Source organism: Lichenostomus cassidix, chromosome 24, assembly GCF_008360975.1.
Source record: "Lichenostomus cassidix isolate B80296 chromosome 24, HeHo_3.0, whole genome shotgun sequence".
Classification (NCBI taxonomy): domain Eukaryota; kingdom Metazoa; phylum Chordata; class Aves; order Passeriformes; family Meliphagidae; genus Lichenostomus; species Lichenostomus cassidix.
Genome location: NC_139504.1, coordinates 5,185,130 through 5,211,167, shown reverse-complemented (window position 1 = coordinate 5,211,167; position 26,038 = coordinate 5,185,130). Strand labels below are relative to the sequence as shown.

The 26,038-nt window shown below is 39.6% G+C and overlaps 1 protein-coding gene across 1 annotated transcript in view; it reads right to left on the bottom strand.

Annotated features, from left to right (window-relative positions):
• SIK2 (salt inducible kinase 2) overlaps positions 1-25,780 on the bottom strand; it is a 39,504-nt gene extending 13,724 nt beyond the window's left edge. Inside the window, exons 1-5 of the mRNA XM_085081934.1 lie at positions 25,500-25,780; positions 18,974-19,090; positions 17,545-17,608; positions 12,846-13,007; positions 3,937-4,061 (exon numbers count right to left, since the gene is read on the bottom strand). Of these exons, the coding sequence (XP_084938060.1) occupies positions 3,937-4,061; positions 12,846-13,007; positions 17,545-17,608; positions 18,974-19,090; positions 25,500-25,649 (618 nt within the window). The 5' untranslated portion in view covers positions 25,650-25,780. The remainder of the gene's footprint in view (positions 1-3,936; positions 4,062-12,845; positions 13,008-17,544; positions 17,609-18,973; positions 19,091-25,499) is intronic.
• Positions 25,781-26,038: the final 258 nt, after the last annotated feature.

Sequence of the window (26,038 nt, the reverse complement as noted above, 5' to 3'; positions counted from 1 at the left end):
TGCAAAAGCCTGTGAGGAAGAGTTCCTATGAACAGGCAGTTTAGGGGATTATTTAATGTGAGCAGAAAGAGTTTTCCTCCCGTTGCTAATTCCTGGAAGGATGCACAGCAATTGGCACTGGCAGTGGGAATATTCTTGCCAAAAACATAGCAGGAGAGAACCACACCAGACTGGGGTTTTTTTGAGGGAGAAAATGTAGGTTTTGACCTCAAAACTTTGTGAAAACGCAGAGATTTTTACAATTAAATATATGTATTATTTTTAAAAGAGCTCTGCCAAAAACTGAACTGGGGATTTGCAAGCTCAGCGCCTTCAGCAGAGCTGTTTGAATAATCTTTAACTCAGAACATGACAATGGTTTTATCTGGAATTTCAACGGTTTTAGAATGGTTTTATTTGAAATTTCAACATTTTTAGAATGGTTTTAACTGAAATATCAATGCTTATGGAATGGTTTTATCTGAAATATCAACACTTTTAGAATGGTTTTAACTGAAATATCAACATTTTTAGAATGGTTTTATTTGAAATATCAATGCTTATGGAATGGTTTTATTTGAAATTTCAATGCTTTTAGAATGGTTTTAGCTGAAATATGAACACTTTTAGAATGGTTTTAACTGAAATATCAATGCTTATGGAATGGTTTTATCTGCAATATCAATGCTTATAATGGTTTTATCTGAAATATGAACACTTTTAGAATGGTTTTATCTGAAATTTCAACAATTTTATAATGGTTTTATCTGAAATATCAACACTTTTAGAATGGTTTTATCTGAAAAATGAATGCTTTTGTAATGATTTTATCTGAAATATCGATTATAACAGCTTTATCTGAAATATCAATGCTTTTAGAATGGTTTTAAGTGAAAAATCAATGCTTTTAGAATGGTTTTAGCTGAAATTTCAACACTTTTAGAATGGTTTTATCTGCAATATCAATGCTTATAATGGTTTTAAGTGAAATTTCAAGACTTTAAGAATGGTTTTAAGTGAAAAATCAACATTTTTAGAATGGTTTTATCTGAAATATCAATGCTTTTAGACTGGTTTTAACTGAAATTTCAACGCTTTTAGAATGGTTTTTCTGAAAAATCAACGTTTTTAGAATGGTTTTATTTGAAATATCCATGCTTATGGAATGGTTTTATCTGGGATATCAATGCTTATAATGGTTTTATCTGAAAAATCAATGTTTTGAGAATGGTTTTAGCTGAAATATCAATGATTATAATGGTTTTAAGTGAAATTTCAACACTTGTGGTTTTGTTGGTTGTTGTGGTTTTGTGTTTTTTTGGGTTTTGTGTTTTGTTTTGTGTGGTTTTGTGAAATCAACACTTTTAGAATGGTTTTAACTGAAATATCAACATTTTTAGAATGGTTTAAAGTGAAATATCAATGCTTTTACAATGGTTTTATCTGAAATATGAATGCCTTTAGAATGGTTTTAGCTGAAATATCAATGCTCATAATGGTTTTATATGAAATTTCAACGTTTTTGGAATGGTTTTAGCTGAAAAATCAACACTTTTGTAATGGTTTTCTATGAAATATCAACACTTTTACAATGGTTTTATCTGAAATATCAATGCTTATAATGGTTTTATGTGAAATATCAATGCTTTTAGGATGGTTTTATCTGAAATTTCATCACTTTTAGAATGGTTTTAACTGAAATATCAACGTTTTTATAATGGTTTTAGCTGAAAAATCAGTGCTTATAATGGTTATATCTGAAATTTCAATGCTTTTAGAATGGTTTTAACTGAAATATAAACAATTTTATAATGGTTTTATTTGAAATATCAATGTTTTGTGGTTTTTTTGTTTGTTTTGTTGTTTTTTGTTGTTTTGGTGGTTTTTTGGTTTTTTTAGAATGGTTTTATCTGAAATTTCAATGCTTTTAGAATGGTTTTATATGAAATATCAATGATTATAATGGTTTTATCTGAAATATCAATGTTTTTATAATGGTTTTAAGTGAAATATCAACACTTTTAGAATGGTTTCATCTGAAATATCAATGCTGATAATGGTTTTATCTGAAATATCAATGCTTTTAGAATGGTTTTAAGTGAAAAATCGATGCTTTTAGAATGGTTTTAGCTGAAATATCAACGTTTTTAGAATGCTTTTATCTGAAATTTCAACGCTTTTAGAATGGTTTTATTTGAAATTTCAATGCTTATAATGGTTTTTCTGAAATATCAATGCTTAGAATGGATTTATCTGAAAAATGAACGCTTTTATAATGGTTTTATCTGAAATTTCAACGTTTTTGGAATGGTTTTATCTGAAAAATCAACGCTTTTAGAATGGTTTTAAGTGAAATAGCAACAATTTTAGAAAGATTTTATCTGAAAAATCAACGCTTATAATGGTTTTTTGTTTTGTTTTGTGGTTTTGTGAATATCAACGCTTATAATGGTTTTATCTGAAAAATCAATGCTTTTAGACTGGTTTCAGCTGAAATATCAACGCTTTTATAATGGTTTTAAGTGAAATATCAACACTTTTAGAATGGTTTCATCTGAAATATCAACGCTGATAATGGTTTTATCTGAAATAGCAATGCTTTTAGAATGATTTTATCTGACTTATCAACTCTTTTGGAATGATTTTATCTGGAATATCAACGTTTTTAGAATGGTTTTATCTGAAATTTCAACTCTTTTAGAATGGTTTTAGCTGAAATATCAATGCTTTTGTAATGATTTTATCTGAAATATCAATGATTATAATGGTTTTATCTGAAATATCAACACTTTTAGAATGGTTTTAAGTGAAAAATCAATGCTTTTAGAATGGTTTTATTTGAAATATCAACACTTATAATGGTTTTAAGTGAAATTTCAAGACTTTTATAAAGGTTTTATCTGCACTATCATCCCTTTCTGCGTGGCCAGGCAGCTCCAGTTAATGATTTCGGGCCTTTAGATCTATTTCAGGGATGTTTGCCAAATTCAGGGATTCCCCTCTGACATCAGAGTCCCCTGGCTGACGTCTGCTCCCTGTTTGTCCATCCCCAGAGTCCAGCAAGGCTGCAGCCTTTGGAAAAGCAGGATTGGATTCATTGCCTCCTTGTGTCTATAGAATCAGCACAAATAAAAGGGTGGAAAAGCACCAACTTTTGTTTGGGAAGGTAGTTTGGGGTGGATTCAAACCAACTCAGCAGCCCCAAAGGTGACTTTTGGCCTAAAAGTGTTCTCCCTGCTAACCTGAGGACAGAGCGCATCCTGTCCCTGGTTATTTAAGCCATGAATTTAAAATAAAAAATTAAAATAAAATCAGAAAATTAAAATAAAACCCAAAAAAACCCAAATTAGGAATGAAAAGCAGGCTCTGAAGGATGCACAGAACCTCTGCACCTTCTCAGAATGTTCTTTTTAGTCTTTTTTTCCATTGCAGAAAAGCAGGGATTGCTCTCTCAGAATGTTCTTTTTAGTCTTTTTCCCATTGCAGAAAAGCAGGGATTGCTCTCTCAGAATGTTCTTTTTAGTCCTTTTTCCATTACAGAAAAGCAGGGATTGCTCTCTCTACCTTCTTGAATTGCAATAATAGACATGGAGACACCAACTCCAGCCAGGCAGCTGCTCCTGGAGGATTTTGGGGCACAAAGGAGCAAATTTCCAGCTCCCAGAACAGTTCCCTCTCTCCTGGGTTTCTGTGCTTCAGAACCCTTTAATCTCATCAATAATTCCCACTTAAAACACTAAAATGCACTGAAAAAAAGCAAATTTCACTCATCCAGCCAGGGAATTCAAATTCCATGCAGTGTTAAGCAGCATTTGATGCAATAAAGAAATAAACCTGAAGAGGAAAAACTTCCAAAAAAATCAAAACATTCCAGATCTGCAGCTTAGGAAAAATCACAGATTCATTCCAGCTTCCTAAAATTTGACTTGGATGAAGTTAAAATAAAGGATTTTTTACCCAAATGTCCAGCTGGGGTCCCTCATACTGCTGGCCTTCAAAGACTTCTGGGGCTGCATAGGGAGGACTCCCACACCACGTTGTCAGAGGCTCCCCGCTCTTGTAGAAATTCCCAAAGCCAAAATCTGGGGGAAAAAATCCAAGGAAAAGTCACTCCAAGCTCCCATTTCACCACAAAGAATAATCACATGCATAGTTCAGGCCTGAAAGTCCACTTTGATTGCATCCCAAATCCTTTTGTGGGGAATTCCACTGAAAATGTTGAGGTGCTGGATTGCTGTTTTCTTATTGTGGAGTTATTAAATTCCAAAATCAATTCAATTCCAAAACCAATTCAATTCCAAAACCTTCACAACCTGGAGGAGTTTTGAATAAACTCAGTTTTACCAGTTGACAAACAGCCATCGTTAAAATCCAACCACCGACAGTCACGGCAGATAAATGAGATTATTGACTTGCCAAGAGATCATTTTGAGATCTGAGGTTTCCTGGGCTTTCCTTAGGTGCTCTCCAGCCTTGGATACACAACAAATTCTGCCAGGCTGTGGAGCTGGGAGGAAGGAGCTGAGCCAAGAGCAACAGAGATGGGAAAACAGCAGGATTTTTACTGGGAAGGACAATGCTACTGGGATTGTCTGCAGCCCTCTCAGCCTCCAACTGGAATCACCAGCGTGAAAAAATTACCACAAATCAAAAATCCTTTTAAATTTTACATTTTATGGCTTCATACAGGACAAGCTATGGTCTGACATCAATCAGAATTTTTATAACCCAGTGGTGAGGAGCAAAAGCAAAGTGATTTGAGTCAGCAAAGCCTGATCCTGGGACTGTCTGCAGCCCTCTCAGCCTCCAACCAGAATCCCCAATCCAGAAATAAAAAAAAAAATCCTTCCAAATGTTGCTTTTCACGGCTTCACACAGGTCTGACATCAATCAGAATTTTGCTAACTCGGCGGTGGAAAGGCAGAAGCAAGAGGCTGATGCTGCTGGGAGCTGCTGGGAGTGGAGCAGCCCTGGGTGACAGGGTGACAAGCAGGGCTCAGGAGAGCTCACAGGGGTGACAAAGGGCTCAGAAGAGCTCACAGTGGTGACAACCTGGGCTCAGGAGAGCTCACAGTGGTGACAAAGGGCTCAGGAGAGCTCACAGGGGTGACAAGGAGGGCTCAGGAGAGCTCACAGTGGTGACAAAGGGCTCAGGCTGTTGGTTCAGCCCCAGATCCCTCCATCAGAGGGACGGTGGCAATGCTGACCAGCAGATAAAAAGCTGATAACCACCGTGCTGATCCCAGCTGAACCGACCAACCCCATCCACCCTGCCTGTGCCACAGGAGCTACAGAACCTCCAGAAAACCCTCAGAATCAAAGCAGTGCAGAGAGATTTAGCAAAGACTGGGGGAAAAGTGAGCCTGGAGTTGGTTTAGAGCAGCAGCCTGGGAGGGAATCTGCCTGCTGACCCTGGGGAAGGAATGATTTCCTAGCAGAAGCTCCAGCAGCCCTTTAAGAGAATTTTTCTGCAAGATCACTCAGAAATGGAGTTTTGGGAACACCAGGAGTGCAGAGGACTTTGGAGTGGATAATGAACGTATTTTGCTATAAGGAAACATCTTACACTCCCCTGAATCCCTGCTAGGAGTGGAACCCTAAATCCCTGCATGGCATCAGGGTCAGCAACCCCACTCCTTGCCGCCCCAGGGTGACCTTTTGGGACTTGTCCCCCATCAAAGGGAGCCCTGCCGGCTGGCACAGCCCGGCTGGCTGCCAGGGCTCCGTGTGAAGGTCACAGCAGCGTCACAGCACAGGGACAGGGACGTCACCCAGCCCGGGGCTGCCAGCGGCCAAGGCCAGCTCAGATTCCAGCCTCGTCCAGGAAACACGGGGGAGAACATCCCTGCTGCCTTCCTCTCATCCTCCTGCAGCTTTGCAACACCTCCAGCTGCAAGGGCTGAGGGGGAAAAACAACATCTACCCCAAATCCTCATCACTCTGTCACCTTTTCCCCCTATCACAGCCCCTTTTCCCTATCCCAGACCCTTTTCCTTTTTCCCCTTTTCCCCTATCACAGCCCCTTTTCCTTTTTTCCTTTCTCCCTATCACAGCCCCTTTTCCCTTTTCCTTTCTTCCCCTTTTCCCTATCACAGCCCCTTTTCCCTTTTCCTCCTTTTTCCCTATCACAGCCCCTTTTCCATTTTCCTTTTTTCCCTATCACAGCCCTTTTTCCTTTTTCCCCTTTTCCCCATCACAGCCTCTTTTCCCTCTTCCCCTCTCCCAGCCAGACTTCTGTTGTGATTTTTCCCCATTGTTATTCCCATTATTCTCTTTGAGAAGACTTTTCTTCTCACATAATTGGCCCGGCAAGCGTGACAATACTTCGGGAGGCACGCAGCAATTCCTCCTCTCCAGCAGCATTTTGCCACTCCGTGTAGGTGTCATTAAACCTGCTTTCTCCCCTTCACTCATCTCGGATTTGTCAGGTTTTCAACATCCTCTTAGTGCAGCAGATAAACATCAGGCTTTATCTCTGAAGTGCAGCTCTTACTCAGGTGCCACCCTCGTAAATCTTCCTATCAGATCCACAAGTGCAAGAACATTTATTTGTAAGCACAGCTGAAAGAAAGCACGGCGATGCAAGGATTTCAAAAATTCCTGAAAAAAGTGGAATTCTCTGCCTGTCCAGACTGGGATTTAAAGTTACCTCTTTGGGGATTTCTTCAAAAAGAGACAGGAAGAAATGTGAGCAGCAAAAGGAACAGAATCGATATGAGAGAGGCCTCAGGTTTATGTTATTATTAACTTCACGTGGTTCATAATTTTGGATTTCTGGTCACCAGAAGGACCTCAGCAGCAAGGACATCTGGGAGCTGATCTGCTCCCTGCCCGAGCTGCACAACTGGCAGGGCTTAGCTGGGTGGAAGAGCAGCTCTTGGCTGCGTCTGATGGTCTTGTGACAGCACAGCCCATTGAGCTTCGGTGGCAAATCCATGAATGAAAGGGCTGCGAACGCTGCCGGGAGGAGCAGAGAGTGAAACTGGGAATTCCTCCCCACTGTGTGCCTGGGGTGGCAGAACTGTCTGATACACCTGGAAAATCATTTCCCCATTCTGCCTTATACCTGCACTTGTAAAATGTCGATTTATCCCTTTTTTTTTTCTGACCAGTGAGGCAGCAGAGCCCTGAATTTCAGCGTGCAGTGACAATACAAACCCAGCTCCTGGTTGGCACTGGGCTTTGCCATGGAACACAGCAATGAAAACCAGAGTTCTGCATGTCAGCAACTGCCTGTCAGCTTGAAAAAATCCAGTTCTGTTGGACAAAACAATTCCCTGGGTGGGGGAGATCAGCATTATTGTGCATTATTAGGGTGCACAACTTATTGTGGTCACCCCTTTTTGTTTCCATGATGCTTCCCACACAAATGGCTGGGAAACCATTTTGAAGCACTCCAGAACTGAAAGCACCCATGAAAACCCTTTCAAAGGAAAAAAAAATTCAGGATTTAGATGGGATCCTGGATGCTTGGTCCATGGGGCTTCTTCAGTTTTTAATTACTGCACTGTCAGTTGAGTTGCCCCACTTTTTGGGGTGGCCAGCATTGAGTTAAGCAAAAAACAATCATGAGTTTGACTTCTCTCTCTTCCACCTTGTTCCTACTTTGGAATTGCTGATGTGCCACAGCCATTCTGGATCCAAAGTGGTCATTTTTAACACAAAAATGTCTCATTCCAGAGGAAACATCACTGATGTCGGAGGGAAAAATGTGCCAGCTCTAAAATAAAAAAAAAACCCCAACAAATCAAACCATATGCCAGCCCCAGAATTCTAAAAGGACTGAAATTGGACTCATTAGCAGAGGACTGAGATTATATAATGGAGTGATCTTCTTAACATTTGCCTGAATCTGCACGTTAAAAAAAAAAAAAAAGCCAAAAAAAAAAAAGAAAAGCCATCATTTGCAGCATTGTGCTCAGTTGAATAAACTCAGTGTTTGTGCAATCTGCAAATATTGGCTCTCCACAGTCGTGTGGTATTCGGTTTCTCAACCTCATCACCCCCTTCAGAACAATCTTGAATTTCGAAGGTATAATTCTTTTGAGAGTGCATCACGCCGGTGGAATCTGTTTTCCCGTTAAAAATGGGAACAGCCTGAGATTTCAACCCCTGTTAGCAACCTGAGGAACGACAGCTCCCCTGCAAGTTGTGCTGTGCATCCAGCAGGACAGCCCAGCCTCCCATTTGTACCTCCAGAATTAATCCATCGCCATCAAGGAGCAGCAGAACTCAATCTGCTTGGCTCTCACAGAGCCACAGGGAGCTTTTGTTGGAGGAGAAATGTGAGCCTGGGAGATCAATGGGCAGCTGAGGTGCTGAGAAAGGCAAAGGTAGCAGCAGCAGCAGCAAACCTGACCCACTTCGGGGGCTGAATGCTGAGCAGCCACTCCTGACGTCAATGCATATTTGCCTGTCCAGCAGCACTCCAGCCTCCTTCAAAATAACAGTCTCTGCCTACCTGGGCTGCTGCACACACTGCCAGCAGCTTCTGCAGGCTGCCAGCACTTTGGGATGGAAATTCATGGAGAGCTCATCCCTGATCCTGCTGGGTTTTCCCTGCAGGCTGTCAGCACTTTGGGCTGGAGGTTCATAGGGAGCTCATCCCTGATTCTGTTGAGTTTTCCCTGCAGGCTGCCAGCATTTTGGGGTGCAGGTTGATGGAGATATCATCCCTGATCCTGTTGGGTTTTCCCTGCTGGCTTCCAGCATTTTGGGCTGGAGGTTCATGGGGAGCTCATCCCTGATCCTGTTAGGTTTTCCCTGCAGGCTGTCAGCATTTTGGGCTGGAAATTCATGGGGAGCTCATCCCTGATTCTGTTGGGTTTTCCCTGCAGGCTGCCAGCATTTGGGGCTGGAGGTTCATGGGGAGCTCATCCCTCATCCTGTTGGGTTTTCAGAGCTGGATGGAGATTCCTCCAGCAAAGGTTGTGCTCAGGGAGAGCAGAGGGAGATGGAAAGCTCTCAAATGATGTTCTCAAAACCAGCAGAAGGTAAAATCCAACTGATCCAATCCAACTAGACAATCCAACTGATTCACTCTGGGAAGAACCAGAAGATTTATCCAAAAACAAATTCATGTCAGACTAAGGAAACTACCTGGCTTGGCATTCCTGACCTGCAGCCTGGAATATTTTATCTCATTCATGTCTTCATTTCTGCTAAAATTTGACTATTTTGCTCCCAACCACCTCATATTTCCTAGAAAATAAACCTATCAAAGCTCTCAAGTTCTTTACTCATCCTGTTTCTGGTCGTTACTGAGAGCAAAAAGATCCTTTGAATTCTCCCTGTCCCAGTGCTTTCAGAGCAATATTAACACAAAACTACTGAATTTCAGTCCAGCCTCAAGCATCAGAGGTGGCAATCTCATGAACCCAAAGGTTTAGGAACATTTTTGAATCTTGAGTTTTTCCTCCTGGTAGCTGAAAACACAGAGGGAACTTTATACACGTTTAGCTATTTGACTAAAAACTGCTGTGTTCTTGAAGGGTAAAAGAAAACTTCACCAAAAGTCTTGGAAGAATGAATCACAAGTCAGAATGAATCAAGAGGCACAAAGAAGAGCTTTATCAAAATAACTCCTCAGTTATTCTATGGTTTTTTTTTCAATTCCTCCATTGAATCAGAGAAGATTTCAGAGAGAATCAAGAGGAGAATCCCAGCTATCAGAGCAGCAATCCTGGCTGCCCTCTCTCCCTGCCCAGCTCCATAAATGAGCCATGAAGGAGATGAACAACTGGAAGAAGCTGTTCCCAGCCACCTGCACAGCACCAGACAACCCCAAAAATCCCAAATAAACCCTCTGTGCAGCTCTCCATCCATCCCCTTTGCACAGAAGAATACAAAAACCAACTCAGCACCAATCACTACCAACTTTCCAGCAGCCTGAACTTTCCTCCAGCTCCTTTACCAGCCAGGCTGGACATGAGAATTGCTATCAAGCTGACAGCAGAGATCCATGGCAGAACTCATTAATGGGATCAATTTGCATACAGCCCAGCTGTAATTAACTCTGTGCCACACACAAGTGGAGCAGGAGGGGCAGGGCAGGGCTGCAATCTCCTCACTGCCATTCAGCAGCTTTTCTTGGAGTCCCTGGAGAGCTCAGGAGCTGAAATTCCCTGGGGCAGAGCAGCTCCCAGGAGCTGGATGGATAGAATGGATATTTTATATATATTTATTATATAATGGCTCTCCTGGGATGTCCTGGAGGGGTTTGGGGGCATCCAGGCATCCCTGACATGCAGGGCAGGAAAACATCTGGATGAGAGTCTGGAAAACCCTGGAGAACCCTGGAAACATCTCTGGAAAACTCTGGAAAACCCTGGAAAAATCTCTGGAAAACCCTGGGAAAATCTCTGGAAAAATGTCTGGAAAACCCTGGAAAAATCTCTGGAAAAATCCCTGGAAAAATCCCTGGAAAAATCCCTGGAAAAATCCCTGGAAAAATCCCTGGAAAAATCCCTGGAAAAATCCCTGGAAAACTCTGCCAGGCTGAACATCACAAAATGCAGAGCTGCACGCTGATGTGGAGAGGAATTAGAGGGGAAAAGTGTGGTGGGGAAAAGGGGGAAGGCAGGAAAAAAGCACAGATGAACAATGGAACCAAAATTCCCTTCCTTTCAGCTCAATTCCTCCCAGCAGAGAGGTGACCTGCAGCCCTCAGACTGTATTTAGTATTTATTTAGTATTTATTCAGTGTTCATTCAGTATTTACCAGTATGCAAACTGGTATTATTTAGTATACTATAATAAACCATATATATAGTATATCTATAGTGTATATAATATAGTAAACTACATTATTTACTATTTATTCAGTATTTATTCAGTATTTACCAGTATGTAAACTGGTATTATTTAATATACTATAATAAACTATATATATAGTATATATAATATAGTAAACTAAATTATTTAGTGTTTATTCAGTATTTACCAGTAGGTAAACTGGTATTATTTAGCATACTGTAATAAACTATATATATAGTGTATATATATAGTATATATAATATAGTAAACGATATTATTTAGTATTTATTCAGTATTTACCAGTATGTAAACTGGTATTATTTAGTACATTATAATAAACTATATATATAGTATATATAATATAGTAAACTATATTATTTAGTGTTTATTCAGTATTTACCAGTATGTAAACTAGTATTATTTAATATACGATAATAAGCTACATATATAGTGTATATATATAGTATATATAATATGGTAAATGATATTATTTAGTATTTATTCAGTAAGAAGCCATCAACTGGCCTGGTGAATAAATCTCCAGGAGCTGCTGGGGGTGAATTGAAGTGAAATCAGAAATGAGAAAAGGAAAAACATCCCAAAAATGGATGATGAACCAACCTGGGAAAAGTGGGAAAACCCTTTTACCATCCCAGAAACACTAGGAGGGGAAAAAAAGGGTAAAATAACCCAGCAAGGAGCAGAAATGTTTTATCTTTTTATGTTTTATCTTTTTTTATGTTTTATCTTTTTGCCATTCTCAGCCTGAGAAAGGGAAATTCCTCCTCCTTCCTTCACTCCTTCCAGCTCCCCTTTTGCTGAAGTTCAACAATCTCCCAAATGAAGATATTCAGTATTTTCCCCATTTCCACTCTCTCTGGGCTATAAAGTCAGCATGGAATTGTAATGAAAATGATTTCTATTGCCAGCAACATCTGCTGTGTCTAAATTTATAATTAAAGTGAAATCATGCATGCAAGAAAGAACAAAAAAAAAAGAAAAAAAAAATCAATAAACTTCCATTTTGAGGGTTTTTTCTTAATGTTGGAAGAAGTTATTTGATTAATTCTGTTTTAACCTGAACATCTGGCAGCGTTACAGACATGTTAGAAACTCACCAAAAAAGTCTATAATTCTAATTTTTTTTTTTTTCTGGAGGTTAATATTGGAAATATTTTAGCTCTGTGGACTTTGATACCCACCATGGAAAAATATCACATGAAGGAATCTTGGGCAGAATACCTGAATTACTGGAGTAATTATTAATTATAATTCTAAAAATAATCTATTTTATGAAAATAGATACAAATATAATATATAATATATACATAAAAAGATGGAAAATATAATATATACATAAATATAATATAGAATATATAGATAAAAGATGGAAAATATAATAGATACATAAATATAATAGATATAAATATAATATATACATATAAAATACGTAAAATATTATATATGTACAACATATACATAAATATATACATAAAAAGATAGAAAATATATATTTTTATCTATATTTCTAGTATGTAATTTATACTAAATAGGGCAAAATATATATCAATTAACATTTAAATAACATTAAAAAATAGAAAAATGAATCTAGAAAAACTGAAAAGATATAGAAAAATAAAAATAGAAAAAATATATAAATATATAAAAATATATATAAAATATAAAAATATAAAAAATATAAAATATATATAAATATATATATAAAATATATATAAAATATATAAAAATAGATATAAAATATATATTAAAATAGATATATAAAAAATGAAATATATAAAATATATATAAAATTATATATAAAATAGATATTAAAATAGATATTAAAATAGATATAAAATATATAAAAATATATGAAATATATATAAAATATATATAAATATATATAAAATTATATATAAAAATATATGAAATATATATAAAACATATATAAAATTATATATAAAAATAGATATAAAATAGATATAAAAAAGATATAAAAATATATAAAAATATATAAAATATATATCAAAATACATATAAAAATATATTTAAAAAATATAAAAACCATATAAAAACAGCTCTAAAAATCCGGAGTTCCTGCCCGGAATTACCTGCAATTTTGATGTTCATGTTGCTGTCCAGCAGGAGGTTCTCAGCCTTGAGGTCCCTGTGCACGATTTTCCTGCCATGGCAATATTCCACTGCAGCCAGGATCTGCCAGAACTTGCGCCGAGCCTCAGCCTCGCTCAGCCTGCCGTGGCTGGCCAGGTAGTCTGGGGGAGAAATCAAAGGAATCTGCTTGAAATCACCTGGGCAGCAAGATATAGACCTGAAATGTTGGTTTTTCCCAAAAAAAATCAGCACAAAGGAACTCAAAGCATTTTGCAACTTGTTCGCCTATCCTGATATCAGAAAGAATGGAAGAAAAAAGAAAGATCAAACTCTTCTCTTTTCCTTCTTTTATAGCTACCTGGTCAATATTTTCACAATAAAAGAAATCTGCTTGAAATCACCTGGATAGCAAGATACAGACCTAAAATGTGTTTTTTCCCCCAAAAAAATTAGCACAAAAGAATTCAAAGCAGTTTCCAACTTGTTCATCCATCCTGATCTCAGAAAGAATGGAAAAAAAAAAAACCAAAATCAAACTTTTTATAGCTACCTGGTTAGTATTTTCATAATAACAGAAATCAAAGAAATCTGCTTGAAATCACCTGGGCAGCAAGATACAGACCTAAAATGTGGGTTTTTCCACCCAAAAAAATTAGCACAGAGGAACTCAAAGCAGTTTGGAACTTGTTCGCCTATTCTGATCAGAAAGAATGGAAAAAAACCAAAAAAATCAAGCTTTTTATAGCTACCTGGTCAATATTTTCAGAATAATAGAAATTCACAATAAGAGAACTTGTGGTAATCTGGGAAATAAAATCAGCATAAATAGAACAAATCAGGTTTGAATGGACTGGAAGCAAACAGCAAAACTTAGTGATTTCCCCCAAAAAAAATCAGCACAAAGGAACTCAAGTTTCCAACTTTTCTCCCATCCTGCTCTCAGAAAGAATGGAAAAAAAGATCAAATTCTTCTATTTTAGAGCTACCTGGTCAATACTTTCACAATAACAGAAATCAAAGAAATCAGCTTGAAATCACCTGCACAGCAAGATAGAGCCCAAAAATGTTGGTTTTTCCCCCCAGAAAATTAGCACAAAGGAACTCAAAGCCATTTGCAACTTGTTCTCCCATCCTGCTCTCAGAAAGAATGGAAAAAGAAAAATATCAAACTCTTCTCTTTTCCTTCTTTTATAGCTACCTGGTCAATATTTTCACAATAACTGAAATTCACAATAACAGGACTCATGGTAATCTGGGAAATAAAATCAGCAAAAATCAAGTGAAACAGGTTTGAATGGACTGGAAGCAAACAACAAAACTCAGTGATTTCCCCCAAAAAATCAGCACAAAGGAACTCAAAGCCATTTGCAACTTGTTCTTCCATCCTGATCTCAGAAAGAATGGAATAAAAAGAAAAGATCAAACTCTTCTCTTTTCATTCTATTTTATAGCTACCTGGTCAATATTTTCACAATAACAGAACTCATAGTAATCTGGGAAATAACATCAGCATAAATCAAGTGAATCAGGTTTGAATGGACTGGAAGAAAGCAACAACCCTGAAAATCAGTGATTTCCCCCAAAAAATCAGCACAAAGGAACTCAAAGCAGTTTGGAACTTGTTCTCCCATCCTGATCTCAAAAAACACTAAAAAGAAAAATATCAAACTCTTCTCTTTTCCTTCTTTTATAGGTACCTGGTCAATATTTTCACAATAACAGGACTCATGGTAATCTGGGAAATAAAATCAGCATAAATCAAGTGAATCAGGTTTGAATGAACTGGAAGCAAACAACAAAACTCAGTTATTTTCCCCAAAAAATCAGCACAAAGGAACTCAAACCAGCTTGCAACTTGTTGTTCTCCCACCCAGCCCTGAGAAAAAATGGAAAAAAAAGATCCAACTCTTCTCTTTTATAGCTACCTGATGAATATTTTCACAACACAGCTCATGAAGAATACTTGGAATAATTTGCTTTCCCATCATGGATACTTCAGGCTTTAATTCCTGCAAACTTCACAGCACTCTCCTCCCTCTGAAGCCTCAGCAGAGGCTCTGTGGTGGATAAAACTATTTTATTTTTGAATTTCTGGAGCTAAAGCACCCTAAAGGTGCTCATCCTGACCTCTCTCTCATCTTCACTGCGTCACAGGCAGAGAGAACATTTTGGTTTCATATTTGATTGCATTGTCAGCCCTGAAAGCAAAAACTTCATTTATCCTCAGCAACAAAACCAAGGGGAGCAGCAGCTGGGTGAGCCTGGACAGAAAGAGCTTCTCCAGCCAATTCCAGTCCTCCTTTTAGGGGAATAAAATCAGGGAATCAGCTTTTGGGATGGGGTTAGAATTGCCTTCGACATCCTACAAAAAATGCAATTAATTCCACGGAGCAGCAAATGTATAGATTTTATATCTATATGTGATTGATCTTATCTTCTGAAATAGATGTGATATCAATGATCCCAGCAGGATCATCCTGCCTGCCATCACCAGCCTGTTTTTGAGGGAGATTTTTAATTAAAACACCATTTCAGGGGGCTTTATAACCACCACAACATTTTTTTTTATTACAACTTTTCCTCTGCAAAACTCCCCCACAGCTCCCAGCCCACCTCCCCCCAAACTCTCAGCTGGCTGAACTTGGCAAAGCACAAGAACAAACAAAAGCCTGGCAGGAAAGGGAGATGATAATATTTGCAAAAGCTAAATATCATTCAGGCACAGAGCGACTGACAAATCATATGATATCAAGGTGAAGTCAGATATCAAAGGCACCAACTAAATTATTACCCTGAGCTCCAGCCAGCTCTCTAAGCTCTTAATCCATCATTTGTTAGCAGGGCAGCAAACAAGGTAATGAAGCCAAGCTGGCCCTTGATTTTATGGCTCTGGTTGGGATTGATTTAAAGATCCCAAACCCTTTGGAATAATCTGGGATATTCTCCTTTTTCCTGCAGGAGCAGCAGGTGATTGTGCATTAACCAGAGAGCAAACAGGGGTTGGGATGGAGCTCTGTGCCAAAGCTGGGAACAGCAACCTGTCTGCCAGGCAGCTGGGGCTTGCTGAGGACACTCAGGAGCTGCTGGGATTTGGGGTCAGAGCTGGAGGAGAGAGGATTGCACTGCAGGATTGCATTTCGCTGCAGGATTGCATTTTGCTGCAGGATTGCACTGCAGGATTGCATTTCTCTGTAGGATTTCCCTTTCACCCAGAGCATCTTGCAAAAACTCAAACACCAAAGGTGCCTCTTCTAGGAAAGTTTTGTAGATTTACCTTTGGCCCAATCAGCTTCATGTCACCCTCTGGCTGCTTTCTACACCAGATTTTGGGGGTTTTTTGGTTTTACTTTAGTGAAATAGAAACCAGAAGCAAGTTGAGATTCACAGCCCAAAGCAGCAGGAATTTTGTCCCAAGGCAACACCAGATTAAACACCTAGCAAAAGGACAAAAGGCACTGGAAGCCAACTGAAATTAATTCAATTTAATTTGAAACTGAAGGGGTTTTAACTCTGAAAGGTTGGCTGCAGACTGGAGTGTCCATCCATGGCTCTGAGCTGAGCTGGAATGGTCATTCCCTAAAAACCCTTTTCGCCTGGAATGGTGATTCCCTAAAAAACCTTCTTACCTGGAATGGTCATTCCCTCCAAACCCTTTTTACCTGGAATGGTGATTCCCTAAAAACCCTTTTCGCCTGGAATGGTCATTCTTTCCAAATCCTTTTCACCTGGAATGGTCATTCCCTAAAAACCCTTTTCACCTGGAATGGTCATTCTTTCCAAACCCTTTTTACCTGAAATAGTCATTCCCTAAAAACCCTTTCCAGCTAAATGGTCATTCATTCCCTACAAACCCTTTTTACCTACAGTGGTCATTCCCTAAAAACCCTTTTTACTTGGAATGGTCATTCCCTAAAAAAGCTTTTTATCTGCAATGGTCATTCCCTCCAAACCCTTTTCACCTGGAAGATCATTCATTCCCTAAAACCTCCTTCCACCTGGAATGGTCATTTCCTCCAAACCCTTGTTACCTGGCATGGTCATTCCCTAAAAACCCTTTTTTACCTGGAATGGTCATTCCCTAAAAACTCCTTTCACCTGGAAGATCATTCATTCCCTAAAAACTCCTTCCACCTAGACTGGTCATTCCCTCCCAGATCCTCATCTGGGATCAGTGTGAGGCAATCAGGACATCACTCATCGAGTTCATCCTCAGTTCAAACTCAGAGAGGAACAAATAATCAATTCCTTATCAAATAATCAATTCCTTATCAAATAATCAATTCCTTATCAGAGACACAATTTGTATTTCCAGTCTTATCAATGCCCTAGGAACAGATGCAGCAATCATTGATGGGAATTTCAGCTTGGGAAATCTGGATTAAATGTTAGAATGAATCTTTATCATTAAAAAAATAATTATAATGTTTAGATTCTAATTAGCTTTGTCTAGAAAGGTGTTTATGCTGAAATAATCTAGAAAAGGTGTGAGATTTCTGCATCAGCTGAATATCCCATCAAAAGTTACAAAAGGATTCTAATCATTCTAATAAAGAAGAAAAATTACAAATCTAGACAAAACCTGCACAGAAATATTAAATATCCAAAGACTTAATATTTAATCTCCCCAAAAGATCCTTATTTACCCAGAGACCACAGTGCACTGAGATGTTAAAAACACAGAAATATTCTCTTGCTTACCGAAAATCTCTCCGTTTTTGGCAAATTCAGTCACAAGGTAGAGCATGCTTTTGGTCTCCATCACCTGTTGATGAGAAATCACACACGAGGGTTGTGGGAAGAGCAAAAAAAAAAAGCAAACAAACACCCAAAATATCCTTATTTTTATGGTTTTCTCTCCTAAAGCTTTGAAATCCTCGCCTTGCATGTGGAATTACCACAATTTTGTACAAAGAGTGCAAACAAAATGATGAAAAACTTCACTGGGAGTGAAAAATTCTCCTCTTCAAAAAGTTATTTCTGGCCTCAGCAGAACAATTTCAACATATTTTGGGTTTATTTCAAAAAAAAAAAAGAGTTCAACGTGAGCTGAACTTGTCTGTGGGCAAGATCTTAGTGAATTTGATTTTGGATTTCATTTATTAACAGGCTTGAAAGTAGCAGGAGACAAATAAATACAAAACCGGAATTTGGAATTTGAAAACAAATTTGAAATAAATACAAAACCGGAATTTGGAATTTGAAAACAAATTTGAAATAAATACAAAACCGGAATTTGGAATTTGAAATAAATACAAAAGTGGAATTTGGAATTTGAAATAAATACAAAAGTGGACAATTTGGAAAATAAACTCATCTCTGAAATTCAGTTTTAACTCCTTTAATAGCAAAGGAGAGAGATCTCCATAAGCATCAGCCTCCCTTCAAGAGATCTTCCTGATTTTCAGAATTAATTGAAATTTTCTCTGCCACTTGTCTGTGGTGTCATTCACTCAGAAAGGAGCTGGGGGAGATGTTATCAATAGGCAGAAATTTAACTCCTAAAAACCCATCTTGACTTGGCAAATCAATATTTTTTAAAGGCTGAGGTCACTTTTTTTTTGCATAAAATGGAATTAAAGCTGAACTGATCCTTACTGGGATCTTCGTGTTTATTCAGCAGGACTAAGAGAGGAGAAAAAGGGGGAAAAGAGGAGGGAAAGAGGAGGAGGAAAGGAGGAGAAAAGGAGGAGAAAAGGAGGAGAAAAGGACGAAAAAAAGGAAGAAAAAAGGACGAAAAAGTAGGAAAAAAAGGAGAAAAAAGGAGAAAAGAAGGAGGAAAGAAGGAGGAAAGAAGGAGGAAAGAAGGAGGAAAGAAGGAGGAAAGAAGGAGGAAAGAAGGAGGAAAGAAGGAGGAAAGAAGGAGGAAAGAAGGAGGAAAGAAGGAGGAAAGAATGAGGAAAAAATAAGGAAAAAATAAGGAAAAAATAAGGAAAAAAAGGACAAAAAAAGGAGGAAAAAATAAGGAAAAAAGGACGAAAAAAAGAGGAAAAAGGAGGAAAAAATAAGGAAAAAAGGAGGAAAAAATAAGGAAAAAAGGAGGAAAAAATAAGGAAAAAAGGACAAAAAAGGACAAAAAAAGGAGGAAAAAAAGGGGGGAAAAAAAGGGAAAAAGCCCTGCTAACCCTACCTGGTAGAGCTTTATGATGTGTGGGTGATCAAGCATCTTCATTATCTGCACCTCCCTGTAGATCTTCTCCAGATTCACAGCATCCAGCTGGGATTTGTCAATGATTTTTATTGCCACCTGCAGAAGAGCAGCCAAAAGGGAGGTTAGAAATGCTCAGTGTGCTCCTCATTATTTTATCCTCATTAGGAAAGGGGATAAAGCAGCTCCAGGTAGCTGAAATACAAAAAGAGATTTTCCATGAGAAAAATCAGGTTTTCCACGAGAAAAAGCAGATTTCTCCAAGAAAAAACAGGTTTTCTATGAGAAAAAGATTTCCACAAGAAAAAACAGTTTTCTATGAGAAAAAGCAGATTTCTCCAAGAAAAAAAAAGGTTTTCCGTGAGAAAAAGCAGTTTTCCACAAGAAAAAACAGGTTTTCCGCAAGAAAAAGCAGATTTCTCCAAGAAAAAACATGTTTTCTATGAGAAAAAGCAGATTTCCACAAGAAAAATCAGGTTTTCCATGGAATGGAAGGTACAGAAGAGGAAGAAGTGCTCCAGATGCTCTTCTATCAACAACTGAGGACTTTGCAGTGACAAAAATCTTCTTTAAAAGCTTCATCATGTCCATTTCTGGAGTCAAGGGGGCAAATCTGAGTCCCAAAAAATGATATTTTAAAAGAAGACCTGTTGGCTCCAAGCAAACAATCCAAACACAGTGGATCCTCACAGTTTCATCAGTGACACTTTTAATTAATTCATTAACACACTGTTGGAAAAAAGGAGACCTGCAGTTGATCCCTTTAGAGCAAAATGAATCTGCAGGTGAATTGATCAGTCAGACCTTGGGAACACATTTCAATTAATTCACAATAAACATCTCAGTTAATTCACAAAAAACATCTCCATTAATTCACAAAAAACATCTCAATTAATTAGCTCACTAAACCCATCCAGGGCTTGCTGACCTTGTTTTTAGCCAACACCTGGAAAGGAAAGGTAACTCCAGATGCTGAGGAGATAAAAAAAAAAAAAAAACTCCAACAGAAGATATTTTAAATTGAAACCAAGTAAAAATCAAAATAAAAAATCAAAATATAGCAACTGCATGTGTAAAGGGTGAAAAACCTAAATAGTGCTGAATGTCTGAATGGTGTTTATTCACCCTGAAAATCACATTATTAGTGCTGAAGGAGGAGCAGATAGTGTAGGTCCTACAAATGCTTCCAGATATTGTATTGTATTATATTATATTATATTATATTATATTTTATTTTATTTTATTTTATTTTATTTATTATATTATATTATATTATATTATATTATATTATATTATATTATTATATTATATTATATTTTATTATATTATTTTATTATATTATATTATATTTATTTTATTTTAATCACCCCTAGTGAAGGTGCAGCCAGCTGCTGCACAGCAGACAGAAATCCACAGGAGGTGAAGCTCATCAGCTGAGCTCACACTGATTATGGATTCACCTGAATTCACAATTAACTAGTTATTTTCCCTTTTTAGAAGTCTCTTGTCTTTCCTCCAACTCCCCAGGAAAATCTGATTTTGCTAAGAGTGAATAAACTGTAATCAGGGGGAAATTGGGATTATTTTGAAGCTGAGTTATCCAAAAAAAAACTTTTTGCTGTTGTTTTTTCAAAGGATAGGTGTGAAACTTTTAAAAACATTTAAATTTTTGTGTGTAAACTTTTTAACGTGTAAAAACATTTAAATTTTTTTCAATGTTTGAAGTTTTGAGCAAAACAGCTTTATCCAAACCGAATATAAATTTATAATGATTCTGCTATATTCAGCCAAGAGGTTCACATCCTACAGAATTTTCATGAGTTATTATTCCACAGTTTTTAAACTCCACAACATGGAGCTGGGAAGCATCATGGAAAAAGGATGATCAAGGTGGCAAAGCCTAAAAAAAAAACCCCATTGCATCAAACCACGTTTTGTCTTGTGATGTGGAGCTGTTTGGGGTGATGAAAAAGTTGCTGTTGAAAATAAAAAAAAAATGAAAATGAAAGAAAAAATGAAAGAAAAAATGAAAGAAAATGAAAGAAATGAAAGAAAAAAATGAAAGAAAATTAAAATGAAAAAGGAAAACAAAAAATGAAAAAGAAAATAAAAATGAAAAAAGAAAACAAAACATGAAAAAGAAAATTAAAAAAATGAAAGAAAATAAAAAGCTATTTAAAGGAAAAATGAAAAAAAAAAATCCTTGCTCTTTGCAAGCCTTGTACAACTTAAAATGTGCATTAAAAATGTCCCTAAAATGTATTTTCTAGAGGAGAATACGGAATTTAGCAGCAGCTGCCACCTCTGCTGCTGCACTAAAATTCAGATTAAATACCTCAGTTCATTCTGCATCCTCATCCTGCCAGGACCAGGCAAAGTTTTAGAGAAGAACCACTTGAAAAAGAATTAAAATCCAGAATTCAAGTCTTCAGGAGGATGTGAGAAGGAACAGGGAGTTCAACTCCTTTTTGTCCAAGAGCTCAGCTGTGCCTTGATGACAGGAAAAGGGATGGAAATCCTAGAGGTGGAGAAGCTCCTGCAAGCCATGGAGGAGTTTCCTATCTGAAAAGTGGGTTTTCTTCCCAAAAATGCAGCTTGCCAACGACAACAAAAAAAAATCCCAACTGAAATTTAATATATCATGTTTATGTATCAAAAATCCTAACTGAAATTTAACATATAATGTTTATATATCAAAAATCCCAACCAAAATTTAATATATCATGTTTATGTATTAAAAATCCCAACCAAATTTTAATATATCATGTTTATATATCAAAAATCCCAACCGAAATTTAACATATAATGTTTATATATCAAAAATCCCAACCAAAATTTAATATATATCATTAGCACATCCTTCATCTGACAAGGCAAACCACAAGGGAATCCTCTGCCGTCCCTCATCACCAGATTTTTGCTGCTTCAGGAGTTACATTCCAAGATATCTCTGCAGCATTCATGATTTCTTCCCGTTTCAAAAGACCAGGAATTGCAGATATTTCCTTCCCTCTTTCCCTGAAAGGCTCAGAGAACTGGAGTTTGCTCAATCCCATTCCCTATTCCCTGGGAATTGCAAGTGCCAAGAAGTGCAGATGAAATGCTTGTCAGGAGAAGATGAAAAAAAAGTTCTTCTGCTCCTCAGCTACTCCAACTTTCAGTTTGCACTGTTTGGATTTTGTTTGGATTTTATTCATTTGCATTGTTTGGATTTTATTCATTTAATTCTTCCAAAGGAAAAAACCAAGGCAAGGAGAAAAAAAAAAAAAACAAACAAAAAACAAAAAACCAAAACCACAACACAACAAGTTCATCACATGCAAACAGAGTTCTGTCCCTGCAGGTTACAAAAATTCAGATTTTTTTTTTCCCCCCCAAGCAGCACCTTCACTTATTCCAAACTTTTTCCTTATTCCACACATCCTCCTATTGCCCTGGAAGCAAATCTCCATCTTCTCCAACTTTATGCTCCCAATTATTTCTGTTCTCTCCTCTCCTCTGCTCCTCCTGAGGAAACTCTCTGCTCATTTCCACGCCTCATTAGCAGGAGTTTCTCTGGGATCACAGGATTTCTGGGCAGCAGGATAAAGCAGCAGGGCAGGGAAGCCACGTGGCTCCCATTTAAATGGCACCAAACACCAAAAAAAAAAAAAAATAACCAGCAAAAAGGGTCAGGCAGCACCTCTGTTCCTATAAATCCTTTAAAAAATCCTACAAATCAATTTCCTCCCTTTTTTTTCCTAACTGCCACGCTTCTGTTTGGTTGTTTAGCCATGAGATTTCAGAGCATTAATTCAATTTATGATTTCTGGGTTTTATTTGCACACTGTCCTCCTGCTTGGTGTTTGTTTTTATTTTATTCTCACCTCTGCTTTGCTAGAAATTTATGGCAATAATTTAATCTTCTCATCTGTAGTTTTTCCATAAAAAGGATGGATTGCACACAATATTGTACACAATCCATAAGTGCTGCATTCAAGGTAATAAGATCTTTTTTAATTTGATGGTTATTGGCTAGGCAGAGTTGTGTGTTAAAAAAAAAAAAAAAGCAAATATTTTAAAGGTCAAAACCATATAAAAAAACAATTTCAAAATACTGAAGCTAAAGAGCCCAACAGCAAACAGGTTCTGATTGTAAAGCAAATCAGGAGATTCAGGGGAAACTTTGACAAGAAGTCCTTTGAAAATAGGTTTTTTTGAGCAAGTCTCAGCAGCATCACAGCATCTCCCAGCACCTGAAAACTGAATATTCTTCCACTGCAACTTCAGCAACAGCTTGGAACAAGCTGGAAATACAAAATAAGGAGCAGGATTTGCACTCAGAGTGCTCAGGGATCCAACAGGCAGGTGAGCTGCTGCTCCAGACTGCAAGTGCTTCTTCCAGAGAGTATTTGGCTGGAATTAAATTTCCTCTGACATCACCAGAAGTGATCTGAACAGGGTTCCCCTTCCTCAAAGGTTGGGTAAATACTTCCAGCAACTAAGTCAGCAATTCAAGTGCAGAGAAACGCTCCCTGCAGAAGTCAGAGCTGACTGAAAAATCAAAGACCTTGGCAAAAACCTCCAGCAAAGGCAAATCTGCTGGAAAAAATCACACAGGAGATAAAAAAGGCTGCAGAGTGGACAGAAAAGCTGGTTAAAAAGCAATGAAAGACTAACAAAATTCAGCAATTCCTCAGGACAGAGATGAAAGAATCACAGGGAGCTTTTTAAGCTCTGTTGTTTTTTTGCAACCTTTGTTATTTTGAACAAACAGGCTTCCTAAAACGACAATAAAAATGAAGATTAAAGTTTTCATCTCCACCTCTTAAGTCTGCCAAAGGAAGGAGGACTAAAGAGCAAATGACAAGTGAGTATCTCCAAGTGGAGCATTTGCAGTTCTGGCACATGGCACCAAACTTGGGAAGGGAACAGTGACACTGCTTGGCTCTCCAGCAAGAGCAAGACTCCAAAAGAATCGAGTTGATTATGAACTTGAGGAATAAAGCAAGAAGAGAACTTTGTTTCAGTGTCTGGGATGCAAAGCTCATCAATCCCAGCGTGGTCAGAGCCCTGTGAGCAGCAGGGCTTTGCTTTCCTTCACTGAGCTCCAGATTTAAAGGCATTTTTCCATTGCTGTAAGGAGTGATTTGACATTCATTTTACATTTTACATTTCACATTTAGGCAAGCCCACGGTGATGAAGAGCTGCAGGCCTTTCCAGCCTGCACTTTGGACAGTATTTTAATGGTTTTTGTCAGGTAGAGAGCAACACAGCAAGTTCTTCTGTCAGCAATGAGAGCAGCCAGGAGGGAGGCTGGCAAAAAGCTCACCTCTAGGTGCAGCAACTAAAACTACCTAAAACAACACAGAAGAGGAAGCTGATCCTTCAGAGCCATTGCTCTCATCAGATACCTCCTTTTTTTTCTTTTTTTTTTTTTTAAAGTGAACACGACTGCATTTTAGCCAGGCAGGCTGGCAATCATGTTTTGTTGGAGGTAAAGCAGCAGGTATTCACAGTAATCCACGGGGGTGGTGAAACAAAGAGGCTGAAAATGGTTGGATTTTGGTGAACTTGCAGGATGCTGCACTGGAGAATTGAGCACAGACAGACCAGTTAAAATAACAGTAACCCAGCAGTGCCCAGGGCAGGGAAGCCTGAAATATTGACGGCATGACGGCAGCACTGCACGGGGTTTGAACCTTCCTGGGGACAGGAAAGTGCTGCTCGAGTGGCACCAGCTGCTGGCCAGGAGCATCCTGGGGTGACAGCCTGGGGGAGATGGCACTGTCCTTGGGGTGACAGCCTGGGGGAGATGGCACTGTCCTTGGGGTGACACCACCATCCTAGGGGTGACACCCTGGGGGTGACACCACCATCCTAGGCGTGATGCCACCACCCTGGGGGTGACACCACCATCCTTAGGGTGACAGCACCATCCTTGGGGTGACATCCCGGGGGTGATGCCGCCATCCTTGGGGTGATGCCGCCATCCTTGGGGTGACATCACTGTCCTAGGGGTGACACCCAGCGGGTGATGCCACTGTCCTAGGGGTGAAACCACCATCCTTGCAGTGACACCACCATCCCTGGGGTGATACCCTGGGGGTGATGGCACCGTCCTTGGGGTGACACCCTGGGGGTGATGCCACCATCCTAGGGGTGACACCACCATCCTTGGGGTGATGCCACCATCCTTGGGGTGACATCCTTGAGGTGACAGCACCATCCTTGGGGTGACATCCCGAAGGTGATGCCACCATCCTGGGGGTGATGCCACCGTCCTAGGGGTGACAGCACCATCCCTGGGGTGCCATCCCGCGCTCTCCCGCCCTTCCCGGGAGGCTGCAGGCAGGCAAACCCCCAGCACCGGGCCGGGCTGCCGCCGCTCCGAGCCCCGCTCACGGCTCAGCCCGGTCCCCGCGGGAGGTGCCGGAAGGGACAAAGCGGCGCGGAGCGGAGCGCCCGGCAGCCCCGCACAGCCCCGCACAGCCCCGCACAGCCCCCGCAGCCCCGCGCCGTGCCCACCTCGCTGCGGGTGATGCGGTGCCGCGCCAGCTTCACCACGGCGAAGTTGCCCTTGCCCAGCGTGCCCTCGATGTCGTAGAAGCCGACGCGGACGGGCCCGAGCCCGCGGGGCAGCAGCGCCGGGGGCCGCCGGGGCTCGGCCATCACCATGCTGGGCTCGGGGGGCGGCGGCGGCTGCGGGCAGCGCGGCTCGGCTCGGCTCGGCTCGGCTCGGCTCGGCTCGGCTCGGCTCGGCTCGGCTCGGCTCGGCTCCGCGCGGCGCCCCCGGGGCCGCACCGCCCCCTCCAGCACCGAGCCACCGGCGTCACCGCGCGCGTCACCGCGGGCGGGGCATCGCCATGGCAACCGGCTGAGCCCGCCCCGCGCCGCCACCGCCAGCGACACCAACACCGACACCGCCACCAACACCGCCACCGACCGGCGGGACACCGCGGGGACGGGCAGTGCCATCACTACCAACACTGCCATCACTGCCACCGACCGGCGGGACACCGCGGGGACGGGCAGTGCCATCACTGCCACCAACACTGTCACTACCA